This window comes from Cyprinodon variegatus, unplaced genomic scaffold (genome assembly GCF_000732505.1).
Source record: "Cyprinodon variegatus isolate N-32 unplaced genomic scaffold, C_variegatus-1.0 Scaffold576, whole genome shotgun sequence".
Classification (NCBI taxonomy): Eukaryota; Metazoa; Chordata; class Actinopteri; order Cyprinodontiformes; family Cyprinodontidae; genus Cyprinodon; species Cyprinodon variegatus.
Genome location: NW_015151029.1, coordinates 51,200 through 69,870, shown reverse-complemented (window position 1 = coordinate 69,870; position 18,671 = coordinate 51,200). Strand labels below are relative to the sequence as shown.

Here is an 18,671-nt window from a genome sequence, read left to right as displayed (position 1 = left end):
TTTTTATTATTAGTATTTTTTACAGGCTAAACAAAGTTTCAAGTTTGAAATAAATCAATGAAAGTTGTAATATCGTTATGCATTTTTTTTTTTAGAAACAACAGCAAATAACAGAAGTAGAAAATTTGCATAAAAAAATACTGCAAAAATACTCTACAAAATCAGTGCAATGAGTTCAATGAAATACCTCGGCTCCAGAGTGTCGACGGCCGAGAGACGCTCTGCTGCTCCTCTCCCAAATTGTAGCTGACCGCAAACAGTGCTGCAGAGGCCAGCTTGTTTTGTTTTTATGACCGAAATTGCGGAAAACAAGTCGTGAAGTTTGACCTGCTAGAAGAGCGAGGTGCGCGAGAACGCTGAGACACTTTTTCCACCTGGATCTCCGCTCTTTTTGGCCCTCATGTCCCTCCGTCGTCAGACTAAACTCGCTCCCACTTCCTCACCGCCTCGGCCGTATCTAGACCCACATGTGTGTAGCACAGACCACGCTTTAATATTGAGCATAATTAAAAAATGTCTGTGTCAAGCTTGCTGCAATACACTGCTGTAAGAGTATAACCAGGAAGCGCGGTAGGAGGGCAAAATAGGTTTAGCGCCACCGCAGCACGGGAGGGAGAATTACGCCCAGGAGCAAATGGATAAAAATAGACCGGAGGAAAAAAAAAACATGATTCGATTCTCTTGCGGATGTGTCGATGCATCGGATCGTCGGCTGTTGGATCGACGCATCGATACAAAACCATTATTATTTACACCCCTAGTTAGGGTTAGGTATATGTTGGTAATAGTTGGGGTTAGGGTAAGGGTCTGGGTTAGGCCATATAAAATGAATGAAAGTCAATGGAATGTCCCCATATGTCATGAAAATACAGCTTTGTGTGTGTATGTGTGTGTGTGGGTGTGTGTGTGTAAACTGTCACTGAAAGTTTTTACCTGGTCCAAGTCTCATAATCTTGGGAACCAACCCCTTGTATAGAGCCAGGTAACTGCAATAAAAGAGGTACAATGTGTTCAGTTATTCATAGACAAAAATGAGAAAGTTTTTTCCCAATTCTGCCTTTTTTCAAGAAATGTCTCTATGTTTTATTTGTTGATATCAAACAGGAAATAAAACAATCAGCAATTAGATTATTAGGTATTTAAATTGGTTTAATTGTAACAAAAGCAGATTTATCCTTAAGAGATGAAACATCAAAACAACAAAATCATTTATTTCATTATAAGATTTATCAATCTGAGAAGAACCAGTCTGAAACATGTTTCTCATGTTTATGTTGATTGATCTCGCCTTGCTTTCCGTCCGTCTCCTTGCCGGCATATCTGTCACCCCATCGGCGACTAACCGGCAGCCTTGCAGAGTACCTGCACCTTAATGCGTTCAAGGTGATCAGTGGCTGCCTGCCTCTGCCTCGTGCTCCCTGTCCTGTTCCCTGCCCCCGCCATTGATGGCGTTAATAAGGCTCGACCCACTTCCTCCCTAGCCCTGTGTCTGATTAGATTGACCCGTGGAGCGCCGCGCGGCTCGTTAGGGTCTGCTTAACGATGTCTCCCATAGGGACCACTAATTAGCTGAGACTGTGTTGTGTTAAAGGAAGGGGACTGGATGTGGCGCAGGGGGCACAGTTTGTGTACGCCTGCCACAAGGTTGCAGTGCCATTCAGGCCACTACCCCCACCTCATCTATAAACTAACAACATCCACTAACGACAAACATCTCTTGGGGTCTTGTCTCACAGAGCGGCATGGGGGCAAAACAGAAAGCCTGAGGCAACTGCTACCATAACATACATCTTTTCTTGAAGCCTCTATTTGGAGCTGTCATTCTCTGAGGCTGGAATATATGTTCACAGTTATTACAGGAATGGTAAACTGCTGCAATAACTGATGAAACAGAGTTTACAGGATTTAAAATCTGTGTCTTATGGTTTGGATTAAATGTATAGTTCAGAAACGTAAGGTGGTGTTAAAAGCTTATAAACAATCAATATGTTTCTAGTATATTTTTTGCAGCTCAAACATTGATTGTGGCTGAAACTTCTGGCAAAACAACTGGAGTGAATAAATATATGTTAATTGCAAATCAAAAGGAGAAAGCTTTAGTTTTCAGTTAAAAGGGTTTAGTTTTTTTTTTTTATTTTACAAAATCTATCAATCACACCATCTATGAACATATCATCCAAAGCCTTGGTAATCATGCTGTATGCAGATGGGTCTATAGAGAGATGACGCTTTACTTGTGGCTTCAGGAGAAGCATGTTAAACATGCATCAAACATAAATGGTATTATGCCTGTGATCAGTGTTTGTAAGTTTCTTTATTAACTTATAAATGACAAACATGTAAGATACTGCTTTCAAATTAAAATCCTCTTATCACTAATTGAAAGGCCTGGAAGACAGACCTGGTATCCCAACAGATACGCAACAAACCCAAGCAGAGAGTGGCATTAAGGCTCTTCCTGGCTGCCGGACTGCCTGACCTTCCTCACTGCAATGTGTCCAACCTTTTCCGGGCTTTTTCGGTATTTCAAAGTGCCTCAATCTATATTAGTACAGTTTAAGAAGCAGATTAATAAGCTTATATTCTCCCATTCTTTGAAAGAGGAAGGGGTATTTATGAGTAAATTGTTGAATTTAAGGCAGTCGTCTGAAATTCCAGTCCTTCAGGGTCCGTGTTGAACAACTTTTAGCTGACTGCACCCCTTACACACCTGACTCCAAGATCAGCTCATTAGCAGAGCTTTGCATAGCTTAACTGCATGCTAGTGAGGCAGTTTAACCATTTGATTCAGGTGTATAGGGCAAGGAGCAGCTCTAAACGTTGCAGGACAACCGAGACTTAAAGGTTTGAGCTCGGCATCCCTGGTTTAAAGGTTAGGATTGGCACAAACTATTCTAACGCTGTGGAAAGTGGAGGGTTTTTTTATGCAATAGAAGTCCACTTCAGTTTCAACCCTTTTTGAAATTACCATTACTTTCACTCTCTGGTGCCAACTACTCAAAATGTATTCTAAATGAAGAAGCTGCAGGTAAGTTCTAAACTAATCTTTTAAAAGAAGCTGAAATTTAGTGTAGAGTGTAAAATGCTAATCACAAAAGAATAAAGAAATATCGGCTTTGTTTTACATGCTGCTCGTACCCCTCTTCGCGGGACACCAACGCCATGGTCTGGAAGCAGGTGCGGTACTTGATCTCTCCTGGTATTGGCTGGGGGCCTTGAATGCGGCTCTTTGCTACGTCGAAGGGAATATTCACACATGAGGAGATGGTTCCCGACATCAGGCCAATTGTAAATTTCCTCAGGAACTCTAATGTGGGGTCCTGTTTAGAAGATAAAGTGGAAACTTATTATCTTGACAAGCAAAATTTTCCATATCTAACAGTGAGCTTGGAAAGCTTTATCTAAAACTTAAATATATAATTGCTGACAGAAGACAAAGATGACAGTGTTAAAAAAATAAAGCAACAGTTAGTTGACACTCATAGTAATTTGACACTGCGTATATTTTTACACTAGAGTGAAAGTGAAACAGAGTTGATGGGTCCGGAGCGTATGATTGCAAAGCTGGCATGAAAGCCCTGATCATTTTATGGTAGTAAAGGAGGGAGAGGGGGGTGGTTGGAGGGGCAGATATTTGCTTCCTGACTGTGGTGCAGCGTTATGATTGGCTGAGCAGAACCACATGTTCTTTGGATAGCCAAGACGGAGGATTTATAAACAGGGTTCATGCAGGCAGACTAGGGAGGCATATGGGGACAATTTGGGTAATTGGGCTTTGACTCGGCACAGGGGTATTACTGTACCAAAGAAGCCCAGACTAGAAGAGCTCTGACAGCTAATTGGCCAGGATATTTTTACAAATGACAGCAGCCTCTCCGGTCCAGGGCTTTCTCAAGCGGCTGGACACCCCAAGAGCTGTGGTAAATCAACATCTAATCCCACTTCTTCTCTTTTTTTCAAGTGGGATAGGGGTAAAGGATAGGGTGAGGGGTGGGTGTGGGTGGTGGTATAGCCACGGCCTAAGTACACCCATCAACCCACTTCCTAACAGCCTTAGGCAAACATCTCCTCACACATCCTCTAGTGAATGATGGCAGTGTGCTATCTGCCTCCTATGTGCTATTCAAATGTCCGTACAGCAGGAGCCTGGGCTCGGTAATCTGAATTTGACTATTAACACGATTGACTTGAAAGCTCATTGCTCATGTTGCTGACATGTTGTAGCAATGGACACATCAGTTCAGGTCACCAATATACACACACTTACAGTACAAGTGAACTACTTTTGAAACATAATAACCACAAACTTTAATATGTTAGTGTAAAAAAGTGAGGTTGAGTACAAAAGAAAAAAAGGGCTTTAAAAGAGAAAATCTGAAAAGGTATTGTTCTTATATCTCAGGATGTTCAAATTCAACCAGGGCTGCCTAATAAGTAAACAATATCCTTATTTAATTAACTTAATCTTAGTATAAATTAGGGCTGGACAATCAATTCCATTTGCAATTCACAGTTTTGAGAAATGTCATTTTCGAACTGCACATGCACTCAATGTTGAGTCGTTTTACATTTAACAAGAGTAAAACACTCCATTTCTCACTGCAACACTTTAGATAGTGATGATACTCTTAAAATGGGTTTACTGCCACACAGAAGGGAAGAAAGTGCTGCAGCTAGTGTGCAGATTCATGCCGGTTAAAAGCTCTTGTGACAACAGACTTTGGCCATCAGAACAGAAGGCAAACATGTATGTGTTTGTGGTAATGCAGAGGAAAATTGTTATAAAATCGCAACTTTGTTTCAAAAATAAAACAACAAGAAAATTTTTTGGAAGCTCACACAGCTCTATTATAATTCCAGCTGTTCTTGGTCTAAGAGTTTTCTTAGAGGACATTAGTAGAACAGATTCAAAGAAGATAAAGTAATGCAGCGGACTAGTCAGTTTAAGCTTGAAAAGGGATTAATTAAAAAAACATCCCAGGCTTTGTACATCTTACTCAGTAATGTTTAATCCAACATCCAAAAATGCAAAGTGTTGGACACAATTCCACACCTAACAAGAGATGGCTGTCCACCTAAATTGACCTTAAAGGACAGCTTTTAGATTTACATTTCACACATCTGATAAAAAGATGAAAGCTATAACTGAGGAAGGAGAAAGAGCAAACATGTGGAAGATGCTCCAGTCAGATTACACCAAAATGGTACTTTTGGCCTATTTGCAAAATGCTGTTTTACATATAAACCTGAAAACAAAAACAATGTGAAGCAGAGGAGCAAAACTGAACATCACCATCAACATCACGCACAATGAAACATGGTGTGTGCAGCGTGGAACTAAAGGAATAATTTTGTTTAGTCAAGACAGGTTACCTGCTCTGGGATAATGAGATTACGCTAAATTCAGTGAATGTTTTAGCTTAAAAGATATTTGTGTAGTAGAGTGGCTTAGTAAAAGTCCAGTTTGAAATCTAGAAGACAATACTTAGAGAGACAGGAAATGTCACCTTCACAGATGATCTCCACCTAAGCCGAGTTAGCAAAAAAGGAAAAAAACAAACAAAACAGATTTTAGTCTCTAGATGTGCAAAAACTGAAAGAGATGCATCCAAAAAGCCACGGAAAATATGTATGCCTAATATTTGACTTTGTCATATTCTAGAAAACAGAGAGAAATTTGATCTGAAAAAAAAAATCAAAGTTCAAGAGGTATGAATTCATTTTAAAGTGATATTTTTAAAAGTTCGCACTTTCATTGGCCTGAATAACTGCAGTACACATACAATTGGATGAGAAATGGCCATAACCTAAGAAGAAAGTTATTCTAGTCACCCAGCCACATAATTATTATTCACAGAGAATGCCCACTTCGTCGTACATTATGCAGTTTTGGAAAAATGTTGAAAATATAACAGCAGGGCCTCCCACTGTAACCCCTCGAAAATAGTACGGTTGTCTGCTTCCAATTAGTTCATTGGACTTCTAATCTAATGCTCTGGTTTGTACATGTGGAAGTGGCGTATGGTAACGTTTCCATTAAACAAAATTAACTTTTGTTTGGGCCATCAGGCACTGCCGGATGTGTAATCTGAAACTTTGAGGATGTTATGAAGAGCAAACAGACGAGGTATTAGCAGAGCTGATCTTGGAAGCTCCTTTCTGATTTCTGCTTCCTCCGTGCCGTGCAAGCTAATCATACTGTTAAACACTTGTTATTCTCCTGCAGCAATGTGGCTAGGACATGTGAGGATCACAGAGGCTGAGGTTAGCCAAATGTAGGCAGAGTCAGGAAAGGTTAGGAGGCACTGAAGCGCAGCAGCAGGAGTATGCCACAGGGAAAAAAAACTTAAAGCAGCACAGATTTTTCACTTGCATATTACCGGGCTGGTGGGAATAGCATCCTTGACATTAAAGTAGAAGCCAAAGTAGATCATGTTGAAAACTCCATGGCGTCCCAGTGTTGATGTTAATCCTTTATTCAGACCTCTCAGTCCAAAACCATCTGACTTGATTATATACCGTGCTTGGGCAAAAGCAGAGGGTTGCTGCAGAGTACAGAAAATAAAGGCGTCTTGTCAAAGAGCTACAAGGAAAATGTGAACATGTAGCAGCACTTTTTACAAGTTAAATGCGTATTTTGTTCCACTCTACCTCTTTGAAGGAATCTCTGTTGGCCTGCAGACTGACTTTCACCACTTCGAATGGATTGACAACAACAGCCTCAGTCAAGCCTGAGCCGAGGCCTGCTGCAGACAATGCCTGGAGGGAAGATGGACATGATTTAAACCCAAGGATAAGAGGATAATATTTGGGTATGGGTGTAGCAGAACAAAGGAACTGTTGCAGGTGACTTTCGAAACCTCAACGGTGAAGTGCTGTTTCAAGAACTCGTTCTGTTTTTTGTTTTGTTTTTTGTGTGTGTGTCATTTTTCTTTTTAAAAATGCAAATGCGTATGCGTCATGGTTGTCAGTGTCATTGTCAGACAAATGGCTGCAAAAACACACAAGACACCTGAGGGTGTTAGTTGACAATATGTTTGATGTTATCTGTTGGGTGAAAGGAAGGAGAATGAAAGAAAGCAAGACTGCTGCAGTTTCAAGTAATTCATAATTAAGAAGGCTTGTACAGTTTTTATTATCTAATATACCTGTTATATGATAAAAAATGAAATTTACACTGGGCTTTGCATTTCTGTGTGTTTGTGTGTCTTCATGTGCAAATGTATACCAATGCATGCTCAGCAAGAGGCGTAATGGGAACATGTCGAGAACGTGTCTGTAGCTCATTACTCTTCCTACTTCTTTATCCTGCTGTCAGAGCCGCAGGACCCATCCTCTCAGACATGCCTCGTGATGTTTACACAGCCAGGCGGCCATGTTTTAATTGCCTATTTGTATTATTACTGTGCGTGTCCTCATTAATCAGAGTGAAGGCATTCAGCAGTACCATGCTAACTAGGATATGGAGAAAGAGTTCTAATATCTACAGTAATAAAATTGCATAAATGATCTGTAGTGATTACAATGCTTGATATAGACAGACCTCAGAGGGATTTATTAGTTGACAGGTCCAATGAAGGAAGAGGTGTAAGAGAAGTGGAACAAGAGCATGGATAAGGTAGGTAAACATTTATCCTCCATTGGATATAAAACTAGCAAATGCGTTCTCTGTGCAGATGTAGCTTTGATTTGGCCTTACAGGTAAGAATCCATTACGGCAAGCAAATTGCAACAATATTGTGGCATTTGATAACCCCACCTTGGCAAGTTAAATCTAATATTATTCAAAACTGAGCCACCATGAAGTTTAGTTTAATATCTCGTAATAAGAACCGCCCTCATGGCAGAAAACATCAACACTAAAAAAATTAATATTTATTTAGACTTTAAAAGCCATTTTGGTCAAACTGAAAATCTACACTTTGGTAAAGTGAAGAAAATAAGTATTTGAACACCCTACTATTTAGCAAGTTCTCACATACATGTTTGAACACCTTTCTATCAGCTAGAATTCTGACCCTCAAAGACCTGATAGTCTGCCTTCAAACTCTGCACCTCCACTCCATTTATTATCCTAAATTAAATGCACCTGTTTGAGGACGTTAGCCACAAAAGGACACCTATCCACCCCATACAATCAGTGAGAATCCAACTACCAACATGGCCAGAACCAAAGAGCTGTCCAAAGACACTAAAATTTAAACCTCCACAAAGCTGAAAAAGGCTAAAGGAAAATTGCCAAGCAGCCTGGAGAAAAAAGGGCCACTGTTGGAGCAATCATTAGAAAATGGAGGAAGCTAAACATGACTGTCAATCTGCCTCGGACTGGGTTACATGCAAGATCTCACCTTGTGGAGTCTCAATGATCCTAGGAAAGGTGAGAAATCAGACCAGAACTATGAGGGAGGAGCTGGACAATGATCTGAAAAGAGCTGGAACCAGCGTTTCCAAGGTTACTGTTGGTAATACACTAAGAGGTCATGGTTAGAAATCTTGCATGGCACGGAAGGTTCCCCTGCTTAAACCACCAAATATCAAGGCTCGTCTAAAGTTTGTCATTGACCATTTGGATGATGAGGCTGGGTCTTCCAACATGATAATGCCCTGAATCACACAGCCAGGATAACCAAGGAGTGGTTCTGTAAGAAGCACATCAAGTTCTGACATGGTCTAGCCAGTTTCCAGACCTAAACCCAATAGAGAATTTTTGGAGGGAGATGAAATTCAGCGTTTCTCAGCAACAGCCCAGAAACTTGACTGATCTAGAGACGATCTGTGTGAAGGAGTGGGCCAAAATCCCTCCTGCAGTCTGTGCAAACCTGGTGAAAAACTATAGGAAACGTTTGACCTCTGCAATTGCAAACAAATAGGACTGTACCAAGTATTAAGACAGAATTTCTCTGCTGTTTAAATACTTATTTGTTGCTTTTTTTATACAAATAAATATTTTTTTTAAAAAATCATACATTGTGATTTCATGTTTTTTTTTCCTTTTTTAGATTATGTCTCTCACAGTGGACATGCACCTATGATGATAATTTCAGGCCCCTCCATGATTTCTTAGTGGGAGAACTTTCAAAAACTGCAGGGTTTTAAAATACTTGTTTTCCTCATTTTATGTCTGGTTTATAAAGGAAAACAATTATACAGTGTATACAAAATTTTTTTTTTTTCCCACATTAAGTTATGTCTCAGCCTGGTTCTACTTGGTTTCAAATTAATCTATTTCCTCAAAATTGTATACACAACATTCCAATCCAAAATGTGGGGAAAAAAATTCTTAATTGTTGTAAATTCATTAAGAACAGAAAACTAAGAAACCACATTTAAGTAACTTTTCACAGCCATTCCCTTGTATTTAGTTATTCCACCATTTGCAGCAATTGTAGCTTCATTTTTCTCTATTAGGTTGGACAGGAGATAACTGTGCATATCTATTTTCATTTGGATTTAAGTCTGGACTGTGGTTTGGCCTTCATGAATTTCACAGTGGTTGGCTTTGTGCTATGGGTCGCTGTCCTAGTCCCTGGAGCAGGTCTTCATCCGTGGTTGACAGTCATGAAGGCTTTGCTCTCTCCTCACAAGAGTACTGGAACTCTGACAGAATAACCATAAGGGTTCTTGGTCCCTGCCGTGAATAAAGCCCCTCTCCCCCAATCACTAAGGTCAGATAGCTGAACTATTCTAGGAAGAATCCAGGTTTCAAACTCCTTCCCCTTATAAATAATGAAGGTCATTGTACTCATTAGGAGCTTCAAAGTAAGAGACAATTCAGCCTCTAGAGGTTTACAGACAATTTATCCAACCCCATGGTTAGTGTTTGTTCTCTGACATCCACTGTCAAATGAATGACCTTATATAGAAAGCTGTGTCTTTCCTAATCATGTCCAGTTAAGTTAATTTGCCACAGGTGTAGTCTTTTTAGGCTCCATGAACATCTAAAGCAGGCATCCCCAAAGTCGGTCCTTGAGTGCGGTTGTCCTGCAGGTTTTAGAGGTTTCCCTGCTCCAGCACAGATGATTTGCATTATTAGTTGATTAACAGGCTTTTTCTGCAATCATCAGCATCAGCTGTGCTAAAGCAGAGAAACCTCTAAAACCTGCAGGACAGTGGCCCTCGAGGACTGACTTTTTAGGATGCCTGATCTAAAGTATGAATAGTGGAGACAGTATGCACTTCAGCTCAATTCTGACGGTCACTGTAAAAACTGAGATTAGTTAAAAAAAATTTGATTACTTAGTTTTCCATTTTCTATAAATTTGCAGCAAAAAAAAAATTAAAAATAAATAAAATGTTTACATTTTCACAGTGGAAATAAAGATGGGAAAAGATAAGGCACTGTGAATACTTCCGGGATGCACTGTATATAAAAACATAAGGCAGAATCTGCAGAGCAAGCCAAAGCCTGATCTTTCAAGAGATCCTAGAGTTTTTCTAGGATATAAAAAAATTAAGGTTTGATTAGGTTCTGCAGGAGTCTCTCCCCTTGAAATGTTTGTATGTTTGGTTACATTAAAACTAGTTACTTTAATGTAGTTCATTGGATTTTATGTGATAGCCCAACATAAAGAACATAACTATAAGGCCAAATGAAACTGGCAGCTTTTCAAGGTTTTTTGAGGAATAAAATCCTGAACAGTGTGGTGAGAATTCCAACCTAGAGAGTCAATACTTTGCAGAACTCTCTGTCACAGCTATTACAACAGCAAGGGTTTTAGGAGATAAAACAGAACAAAACTCAGACATTTCTGCCCTTTCTACTTTCACTAATCTTCCCCTCACCTCTTCTTTGTCCCTTTTAAACCAAATCATCCCCATCGGCCTGATGCATGTTTTACATTAGTGATGGCAGTTTGGGGTGTTAGTTTACCATCAGACATAGTCATTTGCATGTAGGCCAATGAGAATTTTGGTCTCATCAAAATAAACACGTTCTTCCATGTGTTTGCTGCGTTATCTGAAGCCAAGATCAAATATGTCTTTCTTTCAATAATTTCTTTGTGCAACACTAGGTCGGAGTGATAAAAAAAGGAAAATAAAATCTTTTGAAGTACCTCACCAACAGCTGTCCTTTCAACTGATTATTTTAAGTTTAACTAAGGTCCCTACAGCTCCTCTCGAGTTGGAATGTGTAATGTTGTCCTTACTTGCTTTGTTAAATGTACAGCCATGTCTTGGCTTTAAACTTCAGGTAACTTTACGTTTCATTTCTCTGCTGTGAACCTCGGTTTTCATGATGCCATTTTTTCCCTAATTTTCTAAAACAAATCTCTGAAGCTTTTAAAGAAAAGACAGATTTGGGTTTGGATTCAATTACACACAGGAGGACTGCCTACAAATCAGATGCAGTTTTAATGTAAATTGATCCCTTTAATAAAGGGATCACAAAAATATCTTACACTTGTCAGATTTTTCTTAAAGATATTCAAAAACCCATTTATGCTTTTTTCTACTTGTGAATATTTTTATTTCCAAAATAGCCCTGATAAACGCTCTTACTGCTAATCTGTTGATTATCATGAAGGTAACTAACTAAAGCCAAATTATAAACAAAACTCCATAAGCCCCATAACAGGCCAACAGATTGCATGTTTACCATTTCTCTTCCAAGACTTCCCTGAGTTTTGGCTTGGAAAAAAACAAAACAAAACAATAACCATGAATTTTAAACAACAATCAACCTCACAGGTTTGATTTTGCAACTTATTAATATGTTGAAACACTTACTATATCTTTACAGGCTATTATCTATTTTTACTAAACACTATTAGGCCTGGCATTTCTGAATGTCTGTCAGTCATCAAGGATGCTTTCTTAGTGCTTAACATTTAACAAAGGTTGTATTCAAGGCTTTTGTTGGTTGATCCCTACTTAGAGATATTTCTGTTTGTCCAGTGCCATCTAATATGTCTCGATGCCTTATAAAAGAAAAGCAGTGCTGTATTGGATATAAAAAAAAAAATAAGTATACTTAAAATAAACTACCAAGCGTCTACAAGGAGCTGTGTCAATAGATGTATAATGCCAAGAAATGTAATAACCTAGAATGAGCAAGATGGTCATGCAGTTATGCATTACGTATTCTTGAAGCACCACTAAAGGTTGAATATTAAGAAGAATATTTGCACTAACATGAAGTATTATTCCTGCTAAAATTCTTCATGTTTGTTTAAACAGACGTTTGGCAGGTAAGCAGAGCTCAGCTGAACTATTCTTCCTGGTTCTCTGTGTGCGTTTATTATTTTTTTAAGCAACGGTGTACTTAGGTGCTGCTGTTTGGCAGACTCACCAAACCCGGAGACAAAGGGCTCAGACTCAGCAACTTCTTGTACTGCTCAAAGGTGAAAAACTGCAGAGGAAAAATGAGGATTAGCAAGCAACAACATCTACATACAGTACGGACAGAGACGCATCTAATTCATCTTTATTCCAGGAACAGAAACTGATCTTAAATCTTGTCATGTCTTTTTGCTTCTAAGGGGTTTGAATATGATGTTGCATAGAGGCCCATTTCTCTCAGCCACCCTCTGGGCTGGATGAGGAACTATACTCATCTTCTTATCTAAAGGGTTAAAAATATTCTCAAAACAATTAACTGTAAGATAACTGCAGCAAATATCTGCATCTTAGTGGACCAGATTGATACAAATGCAATAAACGAGTTGTTTGGAAACAAACCATTTTCTGTCCTTCACATATAACTGCGTAATAGGTTACTAACAATCAAGTTGGATCTAAACTGGAACCATGTGATTTGGTCAGACTTGAGATTTGAAGTGGGTTTGCCTTGAAACAGAGGATGATTATTTGTAAAGATAAACAGTACCAGTGTTAGTACGATCATATGCATTTAAAAATGGAACTTCAAATCTTAGATAGACAGTACTAGAAAGCATCTTTATTGATTTGTGATCATCTGTGCCAAAGAGCAGCCATTTGCTTTAACATTTTCACCATTAGCTGGTTTTGTTTGCAGTGTGAGCGATTACTCCTTTCTCCCAGTGTGAGCGTTTATTTATAAAGTTCACTTTGTCTCCAGCATCTCATTACAGAGAGGTGTAGTGCCAAATCGCGCTCTCCCCCTGCACCCCGTGCCCCAGTTTAACCTTGGACGAGTAATTCTGCCCTCAAAAGATGATGCTTATAGGATGGCTTACAGCAAATGCTTGTAAGTCAATATTTGGTTGGTGAAAAAAGAGCAAACAGGAGTGTCTACAGAGGCAGACATGGTTGAGGGCGTTATGTGTTTAATCAACACGTGCGTATCATGTAAGAGCAGTTTGAGTGTTTTCATATGGCAGTAGAGCTGTGCACAATGAAACCAGATCCAGATCCTTGCGTGACATCCTGAGAGGCTTTTCAGCTTTCAAAAGGCAAACACACACATCCTTTGTCCTACCTTCACTGCTCGCTTTGGGGTCTCTGCCAGGATCGGAGGCAGGATTCCCTTGTAGAAGCCAAAGATCCTGCAGGAAGAGAAAAAAACAAATCTTTGTCTCTTAATTAATCACCACACAAATAACCTTAAACAAAGTTTGATTTATGACCAAGAGTGTCAGTTCAACATTTACTTTAAATTTCACATCAGCAAGCAGGCTTTGAGGAGGACTAATTTAAATCCAGATGAATCAGATTTCATTATTGCTTGTTTAATATATAGACCCAATTTAAACAGAAGCTTGGTGGACATTATGAGAACTGAATACAAAAGCAGAAAGCTTTCTCTGTTTAAACTTGTTTTGAGAGTTTTATGCGGCTCCCTCTCAGAGCATCAATTGCTGGTTAGGTCAAATGGCATTTCTAAATCTGCAGTAGGAAATGCCCCTTCTCATGTTTACAAAGTGTAGGTTTAACCTGCCTTATTAGTATGCGTTTAGTTGATAAGAATACCAGATGGAAGATGACCATAGTTGACACTATAAACCAGACAAAAAAAGTATTTCAATTGAGTGATGATCTTTTCTATGCTGATCACCTGCTCCACCGTCACACTTTGTCAAAAATGCTGATTGCACTTATTCTATGGCGATGAAAAATGCTGATTAATTTCCACAGATGGAAGCAGTTTGTACCTCTTATTGCAATATGCAACCATTTTCCTCTTCAAGATCTATATATGACTTTTCAGCCACCGAAACAGATGGTATAGTCGTAATAGAGTTGCAGAAAAACATTTCCTCAAAAGGAGCACCATGTTCAGATGAAATAAGATGTTCTGCACGGCTAAAAAACTGAAAACCTGGAACATATTCAGGACAGCATTTCTAAATGAGTAGTGGTCTAAATGTGTTGTTAAACATTTCAACTTGTTAACTAAAGATTAGGCGCCAAGTAAAATTACCTTTTATTAGGTAGGAAAATAATTAAATGTAGCCAATACAATTATGTACTCTTAAAAAGTTAGCCCTTTGAATAATAATGAGAGGTGTTATTTAAATAGTTGATGCACGTTCACCAGTCTTCTTATATGGAACACCAAATGGTTATTTAAGTACCTAACATTTTTTTTCTGTATTAAAATTACAATGACCTTTTAAAATAAAAAATCCTGCTTAAAAAAAATCTATAATCTTAATATGTGTGTTAAAAACAGAACTGATATTTGATTGCAATTACATCATTTGTGCAGTAAATAGAAAAATGTTCTTATTATAAGCTATGTAAAATGCAGACGTGTAAATGGCAAATGGTCTAAACTTACAGTTAAGACAAACTGGAATATTATTTTAAAATAAGGATTTGGGTTCAACCAGAGAAAGCCTTTGCTCATTTCCTCCACTGTATCTACCTCAACTCTGCAGTAACTTCAACTAGCTGTCAAGAAAATCCAATATTCACACACTTTTAAGGTCATATTGGAGCCTTTTTCAGAGATTCTAAATCTACAAATAATAAAAATGCAAAGAAGGGCTTTTATAAATGACAAAAAACAACAAAAAAATATCATGACCTGGATTATACCATCCTACTTCTCCAGCCTCCACCGCCGTACATCAGCGTTGAGCCACAGAGGACACTATAATTCTTGTATACTTCAGCTAAGAAGACCGGAACAGTAAGTAAATCATGGTGGTTTGGAAGCATGACTACTGAGACATATTTCTAAACCACAAACCTAAGTAAACAAGTTCTTCAGGTGTATGACGAGGAAACGATTCAACAGTACTTTCAGAATATGATATACTGGACATTTCAAAAGTGGTTAACAGTATAATTTCAGTCAGATTTCCAGCTTAGCTTTGCCAGCACTGATTTAAAGCATGCTTTGAGCCAGAAAATGAAGATGCATGCCTGTATATAACACAGGCTGTATTTTAAAATGAATCAGTGGAAGTTGAGGCATTTTCAGACAGCTGCTTAGATTAATGTTCAGAAGCGTATAAATCATTTTCGATAATGTACTAGTATGTATTTTGTGTACTGCGTTGAGATTAATTTGTATCTTTTTGGTGTACATTGCAAGAGATAATACGGTGCTTTGTTTTGATAAGAGAGCACAAAGGGTGTTTCGTGCACATTTGGAATTGCACATGCATGCGTTTCCCACAGTCTCAGATGTAATGAAAACATGGGTAAACTGTTCATATGTTCGTGCTTGTAAAGTTTAAATTAATGGGCTACCCTAATTAGTGTTTTGCCAAAATGATACAGGCACTTAGAGAAACTTTAAATCTAATCCTTGGATATTTAGGTAAACTAACATCATGTATTAAAACTCTTTTTATTTTTTTTTTCCTGAACTCCATAGTTTCAAAACACACTAAAGATTAATGATCAGATTCTTGCAGGTTTTTGGTATTTGTGTAGATAAAAAACTGTTGCTGGCAACAGCCAGCTACCTGTGCCCTACTCTCATGCCTAAATGTTGTTTTTAAAGGGATTGTCTCAAAGTAAAACAGGTAGAACAGGTCCAAAACAGCCCTTACACATTTCACAGGACTATCAGCAAATCGAAGATATTCTTTTGCAGGTTTAAAAATATAGAGTATTTCTGAGGAAGATTAGGAATTTGTTTTGACGTGAACTAAACTGAACCTGTGGGAAATAATCAGTGCATAAACAGTAAACGTCTGTTGCTATGGAAACATGCTGTCAAAAGCTTTTCATATCCTAATACTTCCTTGTATATTTGTAAATGGAGCATTTTCCATGGTATTACAGATATTCCATTCATGGAAACTGTATTCGACCTGCAGCTTTTTAAAGCTGCATGAGTATCTGAGTTATTTACTATATATATTACCCTGAAAAGACATTCTCTCATTGCTGGTTGTGTTAAAAATACCCCATGGATTTAATAAAAAGGTGCTTTGACAACTCATTTTCAGTACTGGCCAAAGAACACACATTTTTTGTACAAAAGCTATATGCACACACACACACACACATATAAATATATATATATATATATATATATATATAATATGCTGTCGGTAGATTCAGAAGAATAATTCTTCAGAGATTTCAAAACTTCAAAACATTGTTGTTTTATATTAATTATGATCATTATAACTTCCAGAAATGTACATCCTACACCCATCAATATGTTTCAAATGTTCTTAAAGTGAGATGAAAAAGAAAATTCAGGTGGGCAATGAATTAGAACATTTATTTCAATGTAAAGTAGCTTAAATCCAACAAAAGTGTATAATATTAGCTGTGCATAATCACTAAGTATTTTAAGGAGGTTTGTCTTGTTTAAACCCAAAACATTTAGTTTTCTATGCTCCTGACTACTGATGTTATAGCAAAATCTCAGGTAAGATCAAAGAGATGTGAGGTCTTTGCAAAGAGGGCATTAGTGGCTAATAAGTCTGGCAAGAGGTTCAAATAGGGCGTTTAATTAAAAATTTAAATTAACAATTTCACTGTTTGCAAAAAAGTCTTCGAGAGGAGGACAATCTAAAGAACTTCCCCCATGTTCAGAACCGGCAGACCGAGCAAATTCACCTGCGATCTTAATGCAAGATGCTAATATAAGTTTTAGAAAAGAAAATCTGAGCACCACACATACATAAGGCAACCACCTCAAGGTTAGTAGCTATTTTTACATGGACAAAGTTTCACGATAGGTTGGAAATGTATTCAGAGTAAAAAAACTAACTTTTTTTGTTTTTTATGGATATAATTAATTAGAATAAAACGGCAGATCGGACTAAAACGATTCATATAAAAATGTTGGTTGGAATATTCTGATTAGAGCTAGCAAGGCTGAAATAAATCATATTAATATGGGAGAAAAGTTGTTTGGGAATCCTTTCATACGTCCCTATGAGCACTCTAAACCTGCCTTCAATGCGCTTTCTGTCAAGTGGTGGGAGCTTATGTGTTCACCTACATGCAGCACTGACAAGGTCTTCAAACATACAGGCTTCTGAAATGTATGTGCAAATAAATAGGTAGCTTTTTTTAAAACTGTGTCTGTGACCTTACGCTCCTTAACATTTAGCATAATGGCCTAATTTTTATGTAACAAAGTGACAGTAGATTACATGGAAATTAGGAGAACCCTGCTATCTCAGTTCCCCTGCTCTGCAGGGCAGTCTTCTCCTGCAGCAGAGTTTCCCCTTATGAGAAAATGATTTAGTGGAGATAACAAGCTGTATTAAACATTACGGCATTATCAATATGTAGAAGTTAGAATGTAACGTAATATATATTCATTGGTCCACAGTCCCTGATATTGAGCGCTGAATGAATATGGAATAATGTTGGTATAGAAATATTTAGCAAGCAGTCTTTTATCCAAAGTACCAAATCAATTTAATTGAAAACCCTGGCTTTGAATATTAACTCAGCAGACAATAGCAATGAATATGCAAGATTCTCCTGTAAACTGACAAAGAAGAACATTTGAACACAGACCATGGTCAGCAGGGAAAAGAACAGTGTGGCGTGACCGACTACATCCTGTGAAGGTTTGCTCCAGCTCTGTTGTGGAAACACACTCTGCGTGTCACCAGAGATAATCTTGGCTGATTGAGTACAACTGTAAATATGTTTGCTGCTGGCACATATTTCCACTCAATATAACCTGAGAACGGAAGGCCATTACAGTTCCAAAGAACACCCGCCATCTTCCATAAACTGCAGTGAACCGCAGCAAATTATCAAAACACCTGTCATAAGGAGGTGGAGCCAACCTGGATATTTTTAGACAGACAATGTGACACATTGTTCACTAAGTCGAATGCAACAACATATGACTTCAGTGGAGTTACCACACCATAAGGGTGGTGGAAAACACGTCACTTTACAGTACTTAAGATTATACCAAAAATATCAGCAATATAACGTTAGCAATTTATATATTGGAAAATCATTTAGTAACTTCAATAATTTAATAAAAATTAATTTAATCAGCAAGATAAAAGACAACTGAAAATATATAAACAATTTTCAATTTCTTTTAAAACGCCACGCTATAACTTTTTACCCAAGTATTAGCTTATTGTGCGATATACAGTATATGTCATACTCCCAGTCCTTGGTGCAGGCTGGGTTTGTCTTTTTTTCTCTCTCTGCAGGGCTGGACGGGCAGGTGCTCCTCATCAGGCTGATTCCCACCCTTTATAAGGAGCTGGAACCAGGAGGAGGGCGTCAGTTCGTTAATGCTCCAGCGTTGGTACAACTGATCCAGAACCAAGCCTAGCATCTAGCTTTGCCTGAAT

At 38.2% G+C, this 18,671-nt stretch overlaps 1 protein-coding gene across 1 annotated transcript in view; it reads right to left on the bottom strand.

The window, feature by feature from the left end:
• The window catches only part of slc25a21 (solute carrier family 25 (mitochondrial oxoadipate carrier), member 21), a gene marked incomplete at its 5' end in the record, with an annotated part of 58,456 nt that overhangs the window by 5,755 nt on the left and 34,030 nt on the right, over positions 1–18,671 (bottom strand). Inside the window, 6 exons of the mRNA XM_015392159.1 lie at positions 934–986; positions 3,139–3,320; positions 6,381–6,545; positions 6,652–6,759; positions 12,290–12,349; positions 13,400–13,466. Of these exons, the coding sequence (XP_015247645.1) occupies positions 934–986; positions 3,139–3,320; positions 6,381–6,545; positions 6,652–6,759; positions 12,290–12,349; positions 13,400–13,466 (635 nt within the window). The remainder of the gene's footprint in view (positions 1–933; positions 987–3,138; positions 3,321–6,380; positions 6,546–6,651; positions 6,760–12,289; positions 12,350–13,399; positions 13,467–18,671) is intronic.